This window comes from Diospyros lotus, chromosome 11 (genome assembly GCF_014633365.1).
Source record: "Diospyros lotus cultivar Yz01 chromosome 11, ASM1463336v1, whole genome shotgun sequence".
NCBI lineage: Eukaryota > Viridiplantae > Streptophyta > Magnoliopsida > Ericales > Ebenaceae > Diospyros > Diospyros lotus.
In genome coordinates this window covers 28,082,302-28,099,138 of record NC_068348.1, presented here as the reverse complement: position 1 = coordinate 28,099,138, position 16,837 = coordinate 28,082,302, and the positions used below count along the sequence as shown (strand labels likewise).

At 38.5% G+C, this 16,837-nt stretch overlaps 1 protein-coding gene across 2 annotated transcripts; it reads right to left on the bottom strand.

The window, feature by feature from the left end:
• Positions 1 to 908: 908 nt before the first annotated feature.
• Positions 909 to 6,149, bottom strand: LOC127812983 (disease resistance protein RUN1-like). Of its 2 annotated transcripts, XM_052353628.1 has the most exons (6): positions 5,339 to 6,149; positions 3,824 to 4,925; positions 3,333 to 3,731; positions 2,329 to 3,225; positions 2,106 to 2,180; positions 909 to 1,219 (listed from the first exon to the last, which is right to left on the bottom strand). In XM_052353628.1, the coding sequence occupies exons 1-6, from the start codon at positions 5,863 to 5,865 to the stop codon at positions 1,142 to 1,144; spliced, it is 3,078 nt and encodes a 1,025-aa protein (XP_052209588.1). In that variant the 5' UTR covers positions 5,866 to 6,149; the 3' UTR covers positions 909 to 1,141. The 2 variants fall into 2 exon arrangements, with proteins under 2 accessions (XP_052209588.1, XP_052209587.1); XM_052353627.1 differs by lacking the exon at positions 909 to 1,219 and having other exon boundaries at positions 1,361 to 2,180; positions 5,339 to 6,147.
• Between the last annotated feature and the right edge of the window lie 10,688 nt (positions 6,150 to 16,837).

The window sequence follows — 16,837 nt, the reverse complement described above, 5'->3', positions numbered from 1 at the left end:
GATTTATTAACCATAATTAACCTTGTACACCTTTCAAATATAAGTCTCTCGAGATTGGACAGTATTGAAAAATAAGAGCCTCATAAAAGGTTATGAGATTGGACAGTACTCAAATATAAGTTTCATGCAATTATTGCTTAGACTATAAGTGACAAATTTATTAATTTAATTCAAACCACTTTGTTAAGGCTCATTTGTCGAAAGGGAATGGAAAACAAATGCGGAAAGCAAGTGGGAAGGCAAAAGCTAAGGCAAAAGCATTATTATAGACGGAAGTTGGAATGGAAATGAAGGGAAATTCATACAGTGAGTGATTTGATGAAGGTGCTTTTGATATGATCAATGCATCACTTTTCAATCGATAATTTGACTGATTGGGTTTGGTCTTCTTTAATCCCTCAAATTTAATTAATGCATGCAAATAAAGTAGTGAAGATACGTTTCCAAATTCCCCACAGAAACTGGAATCGAAATAGGTGCAATTTGCAAGAGTGGAGACCGTGGAAAAGAAACCCAAGAAATTTCTAAGCTCTCTCTTAGATTCAATGGCCAAGGCCATTTAAGATTGTAACTATGGATTTTTTGTCCTTTCCAATAAATCACGAGTCTCATATAAGTTAAGAGAATGACGTAAATTAAAGTTTTTCAAGAATATAAGACACCGTAAATCAACAACAAAAGAGCAACGTTAATGCTCTAATTTAAATCTTATGAAATTATAAATTTGTGGCAAGAAAAAAAAATAAGGAAAAAAAAAAAAGAAATAAACCTTAGTGCTGTTCAATATCTTTTTCAAGCAATTACGAGAGGCATCTCAAAAACAACCAACCTATCTAGAGGAAAATCATTGGGCATCATTTGTTGAGGGAAATGAAGCCAACACAACCATCTCAAACCTTTAGAAAAAAATTTATAATAATTTTTGCATTGTCAAGGAATACACAAACTTTGTATGTCAATACAGAAGACAATGTTTCAATAACTGGAGATACTCTTGGAGCTGGATCCAAGTGATAAATCAAGCACATTAAGGATTTTCCAATCCAGGCAATGAAGAAGACACAAATGAGTGGAAGGGCAAAAATAAACCAGTACTGATAAACAAAAATTTATTGATGAAATAAATTACAAGGTCCTAGAATTAAAGCATGAATCTGGGAATGAAGAACATATGAATTTTGCAACAGTCACCAGAGCTGGTCGAAAAGCTTTGGAATTCCTAGACCATGAAGAGAAAGAAAGATATCCAAAATCAGCCACAATCAATAAAGACAAGGGCAAGCTGCTACAATTAACAAAACAGAAATCTAAACAAACATATAACTGCAATACGGTTATCAACTGCACTCAAGCAATAGAGTTACCAAATGACATTCTATATGTGAGCTGCTTGGAATTGAAGCCAGAATCAAAACAAATTCAAGGTGAAAATAATATCTTTTCTCTATTTATTTTCTGTGGATTAAGTTCTTACAATACACATCTAGAGATTCAGAAGGGACGTTCCTCCTCGCATGGTGGCTTACCAAATAACCTTCAGGACAACCTGAGCAATTTATACGATGAACTCCAAGACGAATGACTCTAGTGCTTGCAGGATTTGCAGGCACAGGATAATTTTGGCACCTCAAGCAATTACCATCACAAAGACCAGGGACTACCTTTCCATAGGGATGGATTTGTTGGGAAACTTCTAAACTGGTACATTGGGTGTTCTTCTTTTCTTGTGCCTCCTCGTACACAAGATGGACACCAACCTCCTTCACATGCAAATTTGGACTTGTAATAATCGAAACATTCAGTTCATCACCACCTTCAACCAAATCCTCAAACTTCCAATAACTTAAGCACGACAAGTCCTCATCAGCTCTAGGAATGCCAAAGAAACGTGGACAATAGCTCCATTTCAAATACCTGGTTGCATTACTAATAATTACGTGTGGGTCCCAAGTACTGTTAATTAGGTATGGATACCATTTCCTCGGAAAAGAATGTGGAGCATAAGGACTGAAAGTACAGGAAAGGGCATAAACGTAACACACAGACAAGCCTTGAATTCTGAAATTAACATCAGAAGGTATAGTAAAAGATATTGAGGATCCTACGTTCTTAAGAATGAACTTCATAGGAACATTGCTTCCCCGCAGGTAAGTGTAAAATGTATGACATTCGTGCAATCCCTAAGCCACAAAAAGTAAAATTTAAATGTTAAAGGTGGAAACACAAGCAAACAAATAAATAATAAATAATATATATATGTATAGAGAGAGAGAAGGGGGGGGGGAGGGGGGGGAGAGGGAGGGAAGGGGATAGAGAGAAAGGGAGAACCTGGGGTGGAAGCATCATCGAACCGAACGGTGAAACAAGTCGTACAGGTTTATGCATGGCTTCAAAGTCACATAAGCCCAAATTATTTATTAGCTCTGCACCAACACTTTCTAAGGGCTCTAACTTGAATTTGCCCACATTCTCAACTAGATTAATACAACCACGATGCAATGAGCTTCGCTTGGAGGCCAATGATTCAAAACTTATTTTTTTCAACAATTTGCATCCATTGGTACATAGTGTTTTTATATTTTGTCGCAGCCCATTAAGTGACTGAAGCCTTGGGCATAACTCTAACCACAGAACCCGGAGAATAGGAAGATCCTTAACGCAATTGGGGAGGCTACAAATTGGATTCATGCTCAGATTTAGTATCTGCAATGAAGATAAGTTTCCAAATTCCCTGGGGAAAGTGTCATCAAATAAATTGCAATTTGCAAGACTTAAATATACCAAATACTGGGGAAAAGAAACCCATGAAATTTTTGGATCTGGTCTTAAATTCAACGACCAAGGCCACACAGAGAAATTCCATGCTTTGACCTCCAGAGTGATTGAGTATTGATTTATTGTTGTTCCATCCACAAGAAGCACTGTCAGAGAATCCATATTCCCCAGCTCTGTTGGAAGTTCTTCAAGATTTAAGCAACCAGAAATGTCAAGTGCTGCCAGGGATTTTAGCTTACAAATGGTTTTCGGAAGCTTCTTCAAATTTTGACAGTCCCTTAAGTTTAAGAAAACAAGTCTTTGTAAGAGTCCGATTGATTCATCAACCTTAACCAACCTTGTACAATTTTCAAGTACAAGTCTCTCGAGATTGGGTAGCATTGAGAAATCAAGAATCTCATAAAGGTTATGGGAATGACTTAGATCAAGGATTTTCAATAGGAGAAGGCACTGCAAAACAGTGAAACAGGACCAATGTTAATAAGTTGATTAAAATCTTATGAAGTTACAACTTTATAGCAAAAAAGAAAGACAAAGAAATGAATTAAGAAACAAACCTTGGCTCCATTGAAAACATTTTTCAAGGAACTATAAGGCATCTGAAGAGAGACCAGCTTGTCAAAAGGGAAATCATTAGGTGCTGATTGTAAAGAACAGTGAGACCAATACAACCATCGTAATTCTTTTGGAAAATTTTTATGGTTGCCACAGAGTTGTACATCACTAATTTGTAGAAGTTGTAGGTTGGACATCCCTGCAAATGCATCAACTTCCAAAACTATTTCATTCAAAGTTTTGTTAGCAGTGCCCTTAAGAAGACTGGAGAAGATTTCAAATTGACATCTCTTGCGCTTTTTGGAACTGCTTTCTTTAAGGTGCCCAAAGTTGTTCCCTCCAGATTTATCTTCTTTCAAGAAATGCATATCAAGAGCGAGGCCCGTGATTTTTTTGGTGCCCTGACAAATAATTGGAGGAGGGAGAAACACTGATAAATACACAATATCCTATCATAAATAAGTACCAAAATACATGAGAATTTAATTCTTACAGTTTTTTCTCTCAAGACATGAAATGAATCCTTGTGATTCCAAAGCCTGCTACGCTCTCCCAACACCTTAGGTGATTCTTGCCTAACAATTTCCCTTCCCATTTCTTGAATCATTTGATGCATCACGAGCTTGTTGTGCATATCAACTGTTAAGAGATTCCTGTCGATGAGATTTTCGATTCCAACCAATGCGTAGTAATCACATCCATCTAGGATTGTGACTGTGGAGTCTTTGTCATTTCCAACAAAGAAGCAAGCAATATCAAGGAATAAATCTTTGTCGTGATCATCTTGCAAAGAGTTGTAACTTAGTTTGAGTTTTTCAAGGATATCACTATCAGGAATTTCTTTTATTTTTTGCAGTTGACTTTTCCACACATCTCTGCTTTTCCCAGATAGAGAACAACCCAAGGTTTTAATGGCTAATGGAAGCCCTCTGCAGTATGCTACTGCCTTATTTGATTCTACCAAATAATCATCTCTGGGATTGTTTTGTCCAAAGGCATGCCAACTGAAAAGCTCTAAGGATTCATCGTGATCCAAGAACTCAACCCTGTGTACTTTGCAACATTCATGAGTTTTTAGCAAACGCTCATGTCTAGTGGTTATGATTATTTTACTACCTAGAGAAAGCCAATCCAGCATCCCAAGGATCGCATGCAATTGATCTCGTTTATCCACATCATCAAGAATTATAAGAACTCTTTTAGAACCTACAACTTCTTTAATTTTAATAATCCCTTCATCAACGTTGTTTATTTTTTCCTTTCTTCCATTTACAATATCCAAAAGAAGTTGTCTTTGTAATCGTATTAGGCCATTTTGTTGTTTAGAAACTTCTCTTATATCTGCCAAGAAGCTGCTACCTTCAAAGTTTGAGAAGTTTAAGTTGTATACAAATTTGGCAATGGTTGTCTTCCCAATCCCACCCATCCCACAAATGGCGACAATTCCAACATCACTCCCTTCATCTTGTAACCACAAATGAAGGCGTTTGGCACGAGAATGAAGTCCAATGGGATATGGGGAAACATTCAAGACTCTTCGCCTTAGCTTGTCTTCAACAACCTTGACGATTTTCTCAATAAACTTTGACTGGTGCCTATGTTGGAATCCAAGACATAAAAAAATACTTTCAGATATACTATCGAGATCTTGGAAAGTCGAATCATGAGAGAACTCTTTTTAATGAGAAGGGAATCTAATTTTTAATAAACAAGATGCATTAGTTGCACATGATGGTTCTCTTGTTTCCTGTCTCCCCTTCCAAAGGTTCTCTAGTTGAATTTACAATTTTTTGCTAGTTAACGGACCTTACTTCCTAGAAAATATGTGCTATTGCAAAGCCATTGCAGAAAAAATATTATCATGTAATTGTCAGACAAATTTGATATATAATGCTTCCTGCTTACAGTAACTCAATTATGCTATTTATTAATCGTTTTACTATTTATAGAATCTATAGCTACCATTAATAATTAAGATAAAAGAGAGAGGAGGGAAGAAAAAGCTTACCCATTGGCTTGATTTTGTAGAACCATGCCTGCTATCTTAGCAGCTTCCTCGAGTGCTTCCCTCCAACCCCTCAGTTTCTCCTTCCAGTCATTTGATTCACCCTCGAATCGCTCTTCATGCCTCGCAAATGCCTCCGCATAATCCCCTCTTTGTTTCCTAACCTCGGATGGATCCACGTCGTAAAACACCGGCAAAACCACGTGGCGGGAATCCTCCCTCCTCCGTTTTCCGACGATCATCACGAGCTCATCGAGGCACCAGCTGGAAGAAGCATAGTTCCTGGAGAAGACGACAATTGAAACCCTAGACTCTTCAATTGCCCTGTGCAGCTCCAGGTCGATGCTTTCTCCTCTCTCCACCCCATCGTCGTCTCGGAAGGTGCGAAGTCCGGCGTTGGCGAGAGCGGTGTAGAGGTGGTCGACGAACGTCCGGCGCGTGTCCTCGCCTCTGAAGCTCAAGAAGACGTGGTAGCGGCTCCGAAGAGCGGAAGAGGAGGCGCTCTCTTGGACTCGTCCTGTTCTAGACATTGAGAATTAGCAGAACCGATCTTAAACTTGAGAAATTAAACAGTTGAGAACATCAAGTGTTCAATCGTAGCTCGTTGATTCATCAACCCTGAAGGTGTGTGCAAGGATGAGAGGAGAAGAAGAAACTGGGAAGAAAGAAAGCGTAGCGTTGATCTCCCAACTCCCAAGTCAAAAGCCAATTCTAGGAGAGTGGAGAAAGAGAGATCTGGAAGGATGAGTGGAAGAAAGAGAGAGAAATAAGGCAGACAGCAAAGTGTCACTTTAATTCGACTGATTGTGGTTGCTCTGCTTTAATTCCTTCTCGACGTTGAGAATCAATTAGTCGTGATTTATTTATTCGTATTAAAAAAATAAATATGAAAAAAATAAAAAAAATCACTTAAAAGAATTTTTATGTGATTCAAACCTAATCTATGATTATTCTTTTGATCATTTTGGTAGAGTAGCACTGTATCATTCTCCGTGTCATGAAATGATTTTTGATCTAACATGGGGTATTTACAATTTAAATAAAATTTAAAATAAAAAAATATTCCCTTGTTAGTTCTGCACAATCAGGAACGGATTTCGCATTATTAAGGATTTGATATGCTTTAGATTGGGGAGATTGACTTCTTCTTTGATCACTTCCGATAAATTTGTTATCTTTTCATGATGCGAATCGAATAACCTGACAACATGTCTTGTGACCTAAGGCTTTACAGCAACCTGACCTAGTCGAAACAACCTCGAGACTTAGTGGACTTTAAAGAGATTGGACTGATCCATTAGAATTCATTCAGCCCATAAAAATGGTCTAGACAATAATGGTAATATCCCTCAAATTTTAGTTAATGCATGCAAATGAAATGAAGACACGTTTCCAAATGCCCTGTAGAAACTGGAATCCAAATAGTTACAATTTGCAAGAGTGGAGATTGTGGGAAAGAATTCCAATAAATTTCTACCCACTCTCTTAGGTTCAATTGCCAAGGACAAATGCAATACTTAGAAGGAGAAGGAGAAACTGGGAAGAAAGAAAGCGGCTCGTTGCCCGCAGGGGCACAGTTGGTGGCAAATGAGGCTGTAAAGTTACGTTGGAGGCTCTCAGTATGAGATTAATTTTTAAAGGAGGTAAATTTGTATTTTTTTAGAGTGATTCTCTATAAGTGTTAGTTGACGTACTTTCAAGCCTTGATCACTTTGACACATTCCTAATTTATTTTTTTCGTAATGACTTTAAAGCGGGTTCAACGGACCCCAAGTAATAACGCCTAGTTTATAAAATAAAAAAAGAAAACGGAGCGTTCATCTCCAGCTCAACTCAAAAAAGCCAATTCTAAAAGCAGACCAAACGAAAAATTATTGGAGAGAAGGTGCAATGAAGATGAAGCAAATTTTACATCTATGCCACTGCTTCGTTTAATAATCTATTCTATTTCTATTCTTTGTTAATATAAACCATCTTCAATTAATAGCATCCTTAGCTTTGCCACTTAACCTCACAAAATTAATAAGTATCATATAATTATCATAACATTATTCAGAAGCCAACGGATCATCTAAGTCACGACCAAATGTGAACTCAAGCCTTTAGGGAAAGTTAAATTTATATAAGTATGTGAGATAACATTAATGTTTAATTAATAAAAAATTAAAAATATGAGTGTTAATTAAATTTGAAACAAAATATTTATCCTAATAAAATTTTGATATGTAACTTCATGACTTATGAATATTTTAGTAAAGTTATAATGATGTATCATAAAAATTTGATCAAACTTCTTTAATTTTTTTATCACAATTTGAAAAAAAAAATTACTTAAATATGTATGTGATCATTGAGTAGAAAAATGGGTTAATATTTCGATTATTAGTTTTTCAAAAATCTACTAAATTGAAAGCAATTAAATTTAATTGACTTAGACATATTAGCATGAAATTGGATATAGAAAAAGTTAGATTTATGTAAATTAATTGCATTCAATGTGGTTCTTGATATATATTAATTAAAACATGAGAGTCAAATTAAAAGGTGACTAATTGAAAGTCTTAATGATAAGTAGTTACTTATCTATCTAATTCATATTAGAAATTAAGGTTGTGTTCTCTTTGTTGTTTTCAAATTATTTTTAGTTTTTAATTTTCTAAAATAATGAAAACGCGTTCTCTTTATTGTTTTTAAAAATGTATTTTTGAAAACAAAAAAAAAATTGTAAAAAAGACTTAAAACAACAAAAAGTTGTTTTGAGTATTTTCATTCAAAACAAATTCAAAACTCAAAACACATTTATTTATTTATTCATTCATATATTTATTATTATAATAGAAAAAAATATTACAAAATTCATTAACTTTAAAATGTAGATATTTTTTTAATAATTTATAAACATTAAATATTTTTAATTTACTGAATAATCAAATTTATTGAATAAAATATCATTAAAAAATTATTTTCAAAATTTCAAAGAGAACACGTTTTCTAATTTTCTGTTTTGAAAAATAGTTTTTCAAAATGATAAAGAGAACGCGTTTTCAATTTTCTAAAAACAGACTATCAAAACAGAAAACTGAAAATGAATTCAAAACTCAAAACTAAAAATTAAAAACCAAAGAGAACGCAACCTAAAATTCCCAATAACTCATTAAAAATCTTGATGATAAACAGTTAGTTATCTATCTAATCCATATTCATAATCTTAGGGTGTGTTTGATTACAAGGATGAAACTTACTTGAAAAGAAAATAAGTTCTAGGCAATTCAATTGTCTAGAAATTATTTACATAGAAATTGTTGACTGAGGGTATTTGTTTACAATTTTTTTTTCGATAGAATTTCCTCCCAAACCCTCATTGTCTCCTTTTTGCTTCCTCCCATCTCTCTCTTCCCCCCCCCCCCCCAACCTAGTTCTCCTATAACATCTCGAAATTTTAGAGACAATAATAATTATTAAATTTTGGTATTTGGGGATTTAAGGTAACAAATAATAGTAGAAATAATGTAGATAATAACAATGATCATAATAATAATAAAGAGTAAATTAAATTAAATTAAATTAATTAATATGTTTATATTTATGTGTGGCTGTGATGCGGTCGGTGACAATGCGTGCGTTGGTGAGGTCGGGGCGGCTAAAAGTAAGCGAAGCCGCAGCCATGGCAACCATGGCCGCGAGCTCTGTAGCTGAGCGAGGAAGGCAAGCAACGCGGGTAGCAGCGTGGCCGTCGGTGGCGGTGTCGGTAGCGAGGGCGGCCGATGATGCCGCCGGTAGAAGGTGGTGGTGGCTGGTGGAGCTCGATTGCGGCAAGTGGTTGCTAGTGCGCGCGTAAGAGAGAAGGCACGGGGAAGAAGAAAAAGAAAGAAAAGAAAGAAAAAAAAAAGAAAATAAGAAAGGAAAAAAAAAAGATTTGGGATTATTTCGGAGTGAAAGGTAACCAGGTACGTGGGTAAAAATTATTAAAAGCATTATATGTTTAAGAATTGTGTATGGCTAAATTTTTTATATTACACGGTTAGATTTACTTAATGGAAGCTACGATTTTATTTATTGTCAGGAAATGTTTTACTTCGCAGCGGGAATACAAGAAAGGCAAAAAACGGCCGTATAAAGACAAATTCTTAACTCTCTCCTAATGTTCTTTAATTCTCGTGAGAGACTCCGTGGTTTCTCGTATTTTATACCATCCCTTACTCCAATTCAACTCCTACCATTATTTATTGAGTTATTATCCACTTGGTATCATTTAAATTAAATCCGGGATTTCCAAAATTTTATTTGTTGTGTGCTTACGGGGGTTTGTACCACCCCCATTTCTTTCGAAATGATGCTAAACCCAACTTGGGGATTAGGTTCTTAGAGGTACGGGTTTATTTATGGATCTCTCGGTTGTGAGTCAGCTAAAGCTATCGAGGAGACAGGGGTCAACTGTTTGGTGACGTTGGAGTAGACTGTTGTACGGCCCTGAAGTGAACCGTCGGGTGGACACTCCTAGTCACTGACCGTTGACCGGTGCCGGACACTGCTGACTAGGTCTGCCATTATGTGATTTATGTGGTTTATTGCATGATTCGATATGTTGTATTATCGTTCATGGTTTGATATGCACATGGATATGGGATGCATGTTGGGATATTCATTTATTGAGTATGCTTGGACACAAGCATTTTAGCATGGTTAGATTGCATCTGGCACGGGCATATGCATCACGTGTGGTTTACTATGTGGGCGGAGTATAGCCTGATGCCTGGATGTATGGGCGCCAGTGTATCACGTTGATGCTCACTACGCTATTGCATTTTTATGTGCATTGCATGGTTACAGACAGTTCATTGGTCTCGGACATGAGCATCATTCCGACGGAGCCTATGGCTCGGTTATTCTACAGCTCGGGTGTCGGGAGGACCGACGCAAGCACACGGGTGACGGGAGCATCAACCCCGGATGGCGCGCCCAGGTTTGTTGGAGATATTTGTTGCCTTTTCGGGCAGCGGCAGGTTGGTATGAGACTTGGGTGCCGTATGTTTTGTGTGGGCCCCAATGACTTATACGTACTTTTATCTAAGCTTTTATACTATGTTATGCGTCTCATAGCTTGTGTGTGCTTGGGGGTTGGTGTTCTGGGGAGAGTTTATTGGATGTGTTCAACCTACTGTCTTTCTTTCCTTATGCTTGCCGAGTCTCTCGACTCACTTTGCTTTCCATCATTCCAGGTCATGGTAGCATGGGTCCAGGCAAGGGAGTCAGCTTCTAGTAGTAGGGTCAGTATGGTATGCAGGCAGTTCCGTCGGTCCCTGTCAACTCTGATGTTTGAGTATGATTTACTCCATCATGTTTGATTGTGCCCGGTCTTTCCTTGTGTCTCATGTATGTCGGCACATGGGTCTGTATTCATTAATTTATCATGTGACCACTATGCTAGCGGGGTACTCGTAGTACATGCGTGTGTATAGCTTAACTTATGCTGTTTGTATCCTTGTGTATGCATGCCAGGTAGTTCTTGTCTTGTGTTTCATTTTTTCTCCTTCTGTAGGCGCTCCTGTTCGGGTAGTCCGAGTGGTTGGGATATCTTTGGGCAAGGGTGCTTACATCTCTTCCCTGCCTCCCCCCATCATCGGAGAATGGAGAGATCCGGCAGCACGACTAAGCAAGCGCAAAGCGTCAACAAAAGTGGTGTTGTTAATCCAACGCGTTGGGACCTGTTTACTTTCATAGTGATGAAGCTTCGTGACGCTGCCCAAACATACATCCCCCATTTCATCCATCCTTCCTCGCTACTATTTTTGTTGATGAAACAGAGAGGATAAGGAGTTTCCTCACTACTTAGCAACAAAGATGAAGAGTTTTGAGATAGGGAGTTTCCTCTTTTCTCTCTCTCTCTCTTTTCTCTCTCTCTCTCTTTTCTCTCTCTCTCTCTCTCTCTATGTATGTATGTATATATATATACATTTCTACGTGTAACATTCTTTATCTCCTTCCGCCCCCACCTGATGCAGCCCTTCTTCTGCTCCTACAAGAAGGTCGTCACCCCACTTTCGCCTCCCGTCGCCAGCCAACCCCTCAAAAAGCCGACATCACCCAGGCGATCCATCTCCCAATAACTGTTGCAGACTCATTGGTAAGGGAAAGAGCAAGTTCTCTCTTTGACGCTTGTTTAGAAAACAATTTCTTTGCCCCCCATGGGAATTCATTTTCCAGTAAAAGTGGAAAAAGAGGCTCACGTGGCCCTAAGTGGGAAAATATTTTTCATGAAAAATTTGACTAATCAAACACTCCAAAAGTTGAAATTTGGGTAGAAAATGGCCATTTTTCATGAAAAAATGGCCAATCAAACAGGCCCTTTGTGACACCCCGGACCCACTATCGGGTGCCACTGTAACCCGTGGTTACAACCCTGGCCTATCTCGAATGATGGCTATGCCCTGTCATCATAAAGTATTAAAATAATATGGGCACCCTGGGTGGGGTCCAAGCTTTGCCGCCTTCAACTGTCGAGTAGTCGGGTTTAAAATACATAGGCAACGAAAATTTACCCGACTCTCATACCCAACTAGGCTCTTAAAATATCAATCAAATGAATAAATCAAATTGAGTATCAGCATACTCAATAAAATACTTTAACAGTTAAGCATATCACATACGCTAAATTACCCATAGTGGAAACTCTTACTTGATCCAAAGCAAATTTTATTTAAATCCTAGTCGTCTTCCATAATCAAGTACAGGGCATATATAATTTACATAAATGACATGTACATGACCTACATTCTCATTGCCCGCAATCACTGTTAACCGACGACTCTTCCACCACTACCGCTTTCCTTTTCTTAGACTCTGAGCCATCTGTTGGGTTAGTAGGAGTGAAGGGGGTGAGTCCGGGGACTCAGTATAGGCAATATGCAATGTAGTAAATTAATAAATGACATCATAGACAAAAATAAAGTGCAGCGTGTATGCAAGCTCATCCACCGCACCTATCTCAGGCTCTAGGTGGCCCCTAGTGGTTTCCTCTACGACCCCATCCTAGGGCCCTCATGGTCAGCAATCCACTGTCCCATACCTAGGCACTTCCTCAATATCTTATACAAGCCATGACAAAAGAAATTTACACGCAAAGAATATTAAACCCTTACCTTAATTTATTTAACACTTGGTGACTAACTCTGTTTTGTTATAAACACCAGTAGCGTCCCCGCAATAACCTTATCACGGTTATAAAGCTAAGTAATTAATTAAATAGTCACGATATAAATTTACTAATTAATTTAGCTAACTAATTAATTAACTAATTAAAATAAAGTAATTAATCTAAATAAATCAAAACTCCCTAATATTCTTACCTCACTGTTGAGTCTCCTTTTCTGCTTTTCCTTCGCGATTTCATTGCCAAGTCACAGCTCCATTGCTTTCCTATTTATAGCCCCAATTGTCTTGGCCGCCACTCTATCATATACATATTATATTTGGAGTAATTCTCGGCCATAAATCTTCTCATAAGCTTGGCCAACACGCACAAAATTATATATGTATATATCTATGCATTATATAGTATATTATGTAATACTCCTCACCCACTGATTTCACCCACAGACTTGACCATGAGTATATATGCATGCTATAAACCTTATCTGCACACATGCGCACACACATATATATATATAATTTATATAATAAAAATTCATATAAATTCATTATATTCATACTCTCGCTTTAACCTTTGCACATTACAATTACATCATCAAATATCAATTTTATTTATATTAAAATATCAAAATTCTAAGATTAATAATTTTAGGTTTACTTAATAAAGGCAGATTTCATCCCTGCACCTGTACGGGATCTTTATTTCACCCTAAAATGCTTCAGGGTTGTCTCACTGACAAAATCGAACCACCCCTAGGGTCCCCTCAACTTCCCGAAAGTCCCCTACGACCATTCGGTATCGACATCCATTCTGGTTTATACACAAATTATTTCAAAATTTATTTTCGATCTAACTGCTTCCAGCATCATTAGCCTTACCTCGAGACGCTCACCAATCTCATGCCCTCTTCCCTGAACATCCAAGTCCCGAGGCATTTCTTGCCATCGATTTAACAATTTATCAATTTCCTCAAAATTACACATAACTCAATAAATCTCCTTAAAATTCATAAATTAATTATTTCCAAAATCAAAGATGTTACACCCTTATTACTACTAAGATTCTAATTGCAATCTCTAAATAAGGAGCCTAAACTCACAATTGAAAACATACTTTACAAAATCTTTATTAGTAGAGAGGATGAGAGAGTATAACAAATAATTAAGGAGGATGGCTCACTCCTTATTATCTGCATCTCCTCTCTCTTTTTTTTTTTTTGGTCGTCGTTTATTGATTGCTAGCATTAAACTCGAGTAATCAAGAATAATGATTTGAAGAAAATTAAAAATATACAATATCGCTAAGAATTAATAGTAACCCAACCAATTAGCATATGTCAGCAACACAAGGATGTAATCCAAGGGGATATTAGGCAACATTCAAGATTGTTGTTCCTTCCTACCTAAAAAGGGAGGCGGTTAGACATGTGCTCAAAATGGTAAGGAAATGGGATATGGGAAGTGGCTGGCACTTGCAAAACAATCTGACACTCCAGTAAGGTAAGATAGTAAAATGACAGAGTATCAGTGAGTTAGAGAAGAACATACATTAGCTCTGGAGATAGCTAGTTTATATAGAAGAAGGAAAGGTCCTCTTGCATACGTGCGTTGTGTGTTACAAGGTGATGGGATTGGATATCCAGCACCGACAAGGCTCCTTGATGGTGGTATGGTGCCGACGAAACCCTCATTAGTGAGGATATGATCTGGCATTAATGAGGATGAGATTTTCAAAGGGCACGAAAGTACCCAACGTACAATTGTAATGATGTTGTTGCAAGCTCGCGCAAAGCTAAAGTTAAGATTGGGCCTTGGTTGAGCCGCAAGCCAAGGGACGAGATTTGGGCTGGTACGATCCACAACCCCCCAAGTTGGTTGGTTGCAAAGCGAGCATTCGAGCTAGAAAAGGGAAAGCTGGGTGGATTTGCTACTTGGTCGATGTATATAGCTGCGTTGTCATTTGGGCTTGGCTGGGACAGATGGTCGAGCTGATGTGCAGTGGTTTGACTGATGTTCCAAAATTTGGGTCCAAGTTATGAGCGCACTATTTTAAAGACTCAAAGTTGGTCTTGGTGTTGCCCGATGTCTGCGGGAGCTTGGAGAGTCGTTCTGGCGACGTTTTATTGCACTTAGTCAGAGACTCGGAACGTCTACCCGAGAGGATGTGATGATGCACATCGTTGTAGCAATGCTCCACTATCCTAAGCGTGGCGTTTTGTCGGGGTATTAATTAGATGCCAGGTGTCAAGATCTTCATGATGGGTTTTTGACGACGGATGATTCCCGTCCTTTGGATGCATTTTGAGGTATCTATAAATAGGTTTTTTACTCGCTTGTTTGTATTTTTCTATTCGTCTTCAAATTTTTCTAGCTTTGTCGCCTGAAGAATCTTGCTCTTTGTTGCTTATGATTTTTAGCTTCCCTCATCTTCTACAAGCTTTTTCATATTCAAGTAATGGCTATATCCTTAGATGCTTTTTTTTCATCTTCGTTTGGTCCTCGCAAAGAGGTTTAAGAGAGAGGCTTGGGTGAGTCTGGGGGGGTTTGACGCCTAGGCAAGGGTTTAAGCTTTTGGCTCTTCTTATTAGGTTCAGAGAGGTGGTCTGGGTTGCGAGGTTTCGAGTGCTAACTTTTTCTCTTTTCCTGGGACCTTGTAGGTGTGTTATTCATGGCTGGACCGCCTTCACCTTCGTATGATTGGGTGAGCGAGGATGTGACCAAGGTCATTTTGATGTACACCACTTCTGTGCATGTGAACACTATAAAGGAGCGGATCTCTCTTTCTGGAACCACCGACAGGGAGGGGTTGTTTGTATGTCAGTCATGCCGAGCGGAGGATCGTGTTTACATGGAGCTAGGCCAAGCTCCTAACGTCAGGTTCATTTTTATGTATGAGATGCTCTTCTCCTGTCTAGGGGTGCGACTCCATTTGACCGAGTTCCAAAGCTCGGTCTTGATGTACTTAAACAGTGGCCCTACCAAACTGCATCCCAACAGTTGGAGTTTCATAAGGGCGTTCAAGGTACTGTGTGGCTTTCTTGGTCACAAGCCAAGTTGAGCGTTGTTTCATCATTTTTTCTAGTGGAAGGGAGTAGGAAACGACAGTTGGTTTCTTTGACTGATGTCCCGGGGAAGAAGATGCTAAAGGCTTTCAATAGCTTTTACAAGAAATTTAAGGAGGGTTTTTTTAAGGTGGCTTCAGTAGAGAGCCATCTTTCCTTCTTTCTAGACACCCGGGGCCTCCGGAATATCCCTTGTTCTGGCAGCATGAGCTGAGCACATTCTCAGAGGTCAAAGTTAGTTATGAGGGCTTGAGTTTTGAGGACTAGGACTTTGTGGATATAATATCCTTCTCCCCCCAGACGCTCGAAGCCTCGAAGCTTGTCAAGCTTAAGGGTGATCTGGGGGAGGGGATTAGCCAGATATATGCATAGTTTGCTTTCATTTTTCTTTACTCGATATTTGTCCTCAACTACTTACCCTTGCTTGCTTTATTTCAGATGAGATGGCATCGAGACTGACCATTGAGGAGATAAAACAACGTACTAGGTAGAAGAGTGCGCATGCCTCGAGTGCTGGGCTAGTCGCTGAATTTTCCAAGAGGGTGGCTGGTAAGGCCCCTGCTCCTTCTCGTGCTAAGCTAACTAGTAGATCTATTGGCCAGGCCCATGCTCTGCTAAAAAAGTCCACCTCATCCCGACTAGACCTTCTAGTGGCCACTAATGAGTTTACGTCTATGGTAGTAACGGAGGAGCTAATCGTTGCTGAGAAAGATCCACTTCCAGTGAAGAAGCTTCAGGTTGAGGTCGAGCCGAGGTAGTCGAGTTTGAATTAAGAAGTCGCAAGCTCGGATCGGCAACTGGTCGCAGCCACCGAGCTGAGATCGTCAACTACTGACCTAAACTAGGATCATCGAAGGTCTGAAATTTGGGGCTGCGATGATGCTGAGTCTGATGGGGAGAGTCTCTAAAGCCACGGGTTTCTTCCTAATAGGTTCGTCAAGAAACATCTTTCTTCGAGATCAGATCGAAACAGATAGAGGAGCTCAGTCATAAAGGGCTATGCCACTAGGCTAATGTTAGGATTTGTTATTCAAAATAGATTGATATATTATACGTTATTTGATTATATTTTGTTATTTGGGTTATATATAAATACCTTAGGTTGGGCTATTGGTGTATGTAGCCCAACAAGCCCAAGCCCAAGCTTATTGTGTCAAACCCATTTATCCCATCTGTGTCCCTTGGCCCATGTATATAAAGCAATGAGATTGGGGGAAATAAAAATAGAAGTTTTTCTCTTGCACTTTGACACACACACACACACAAAAAAAAAAAACTATAACTGAGAGCA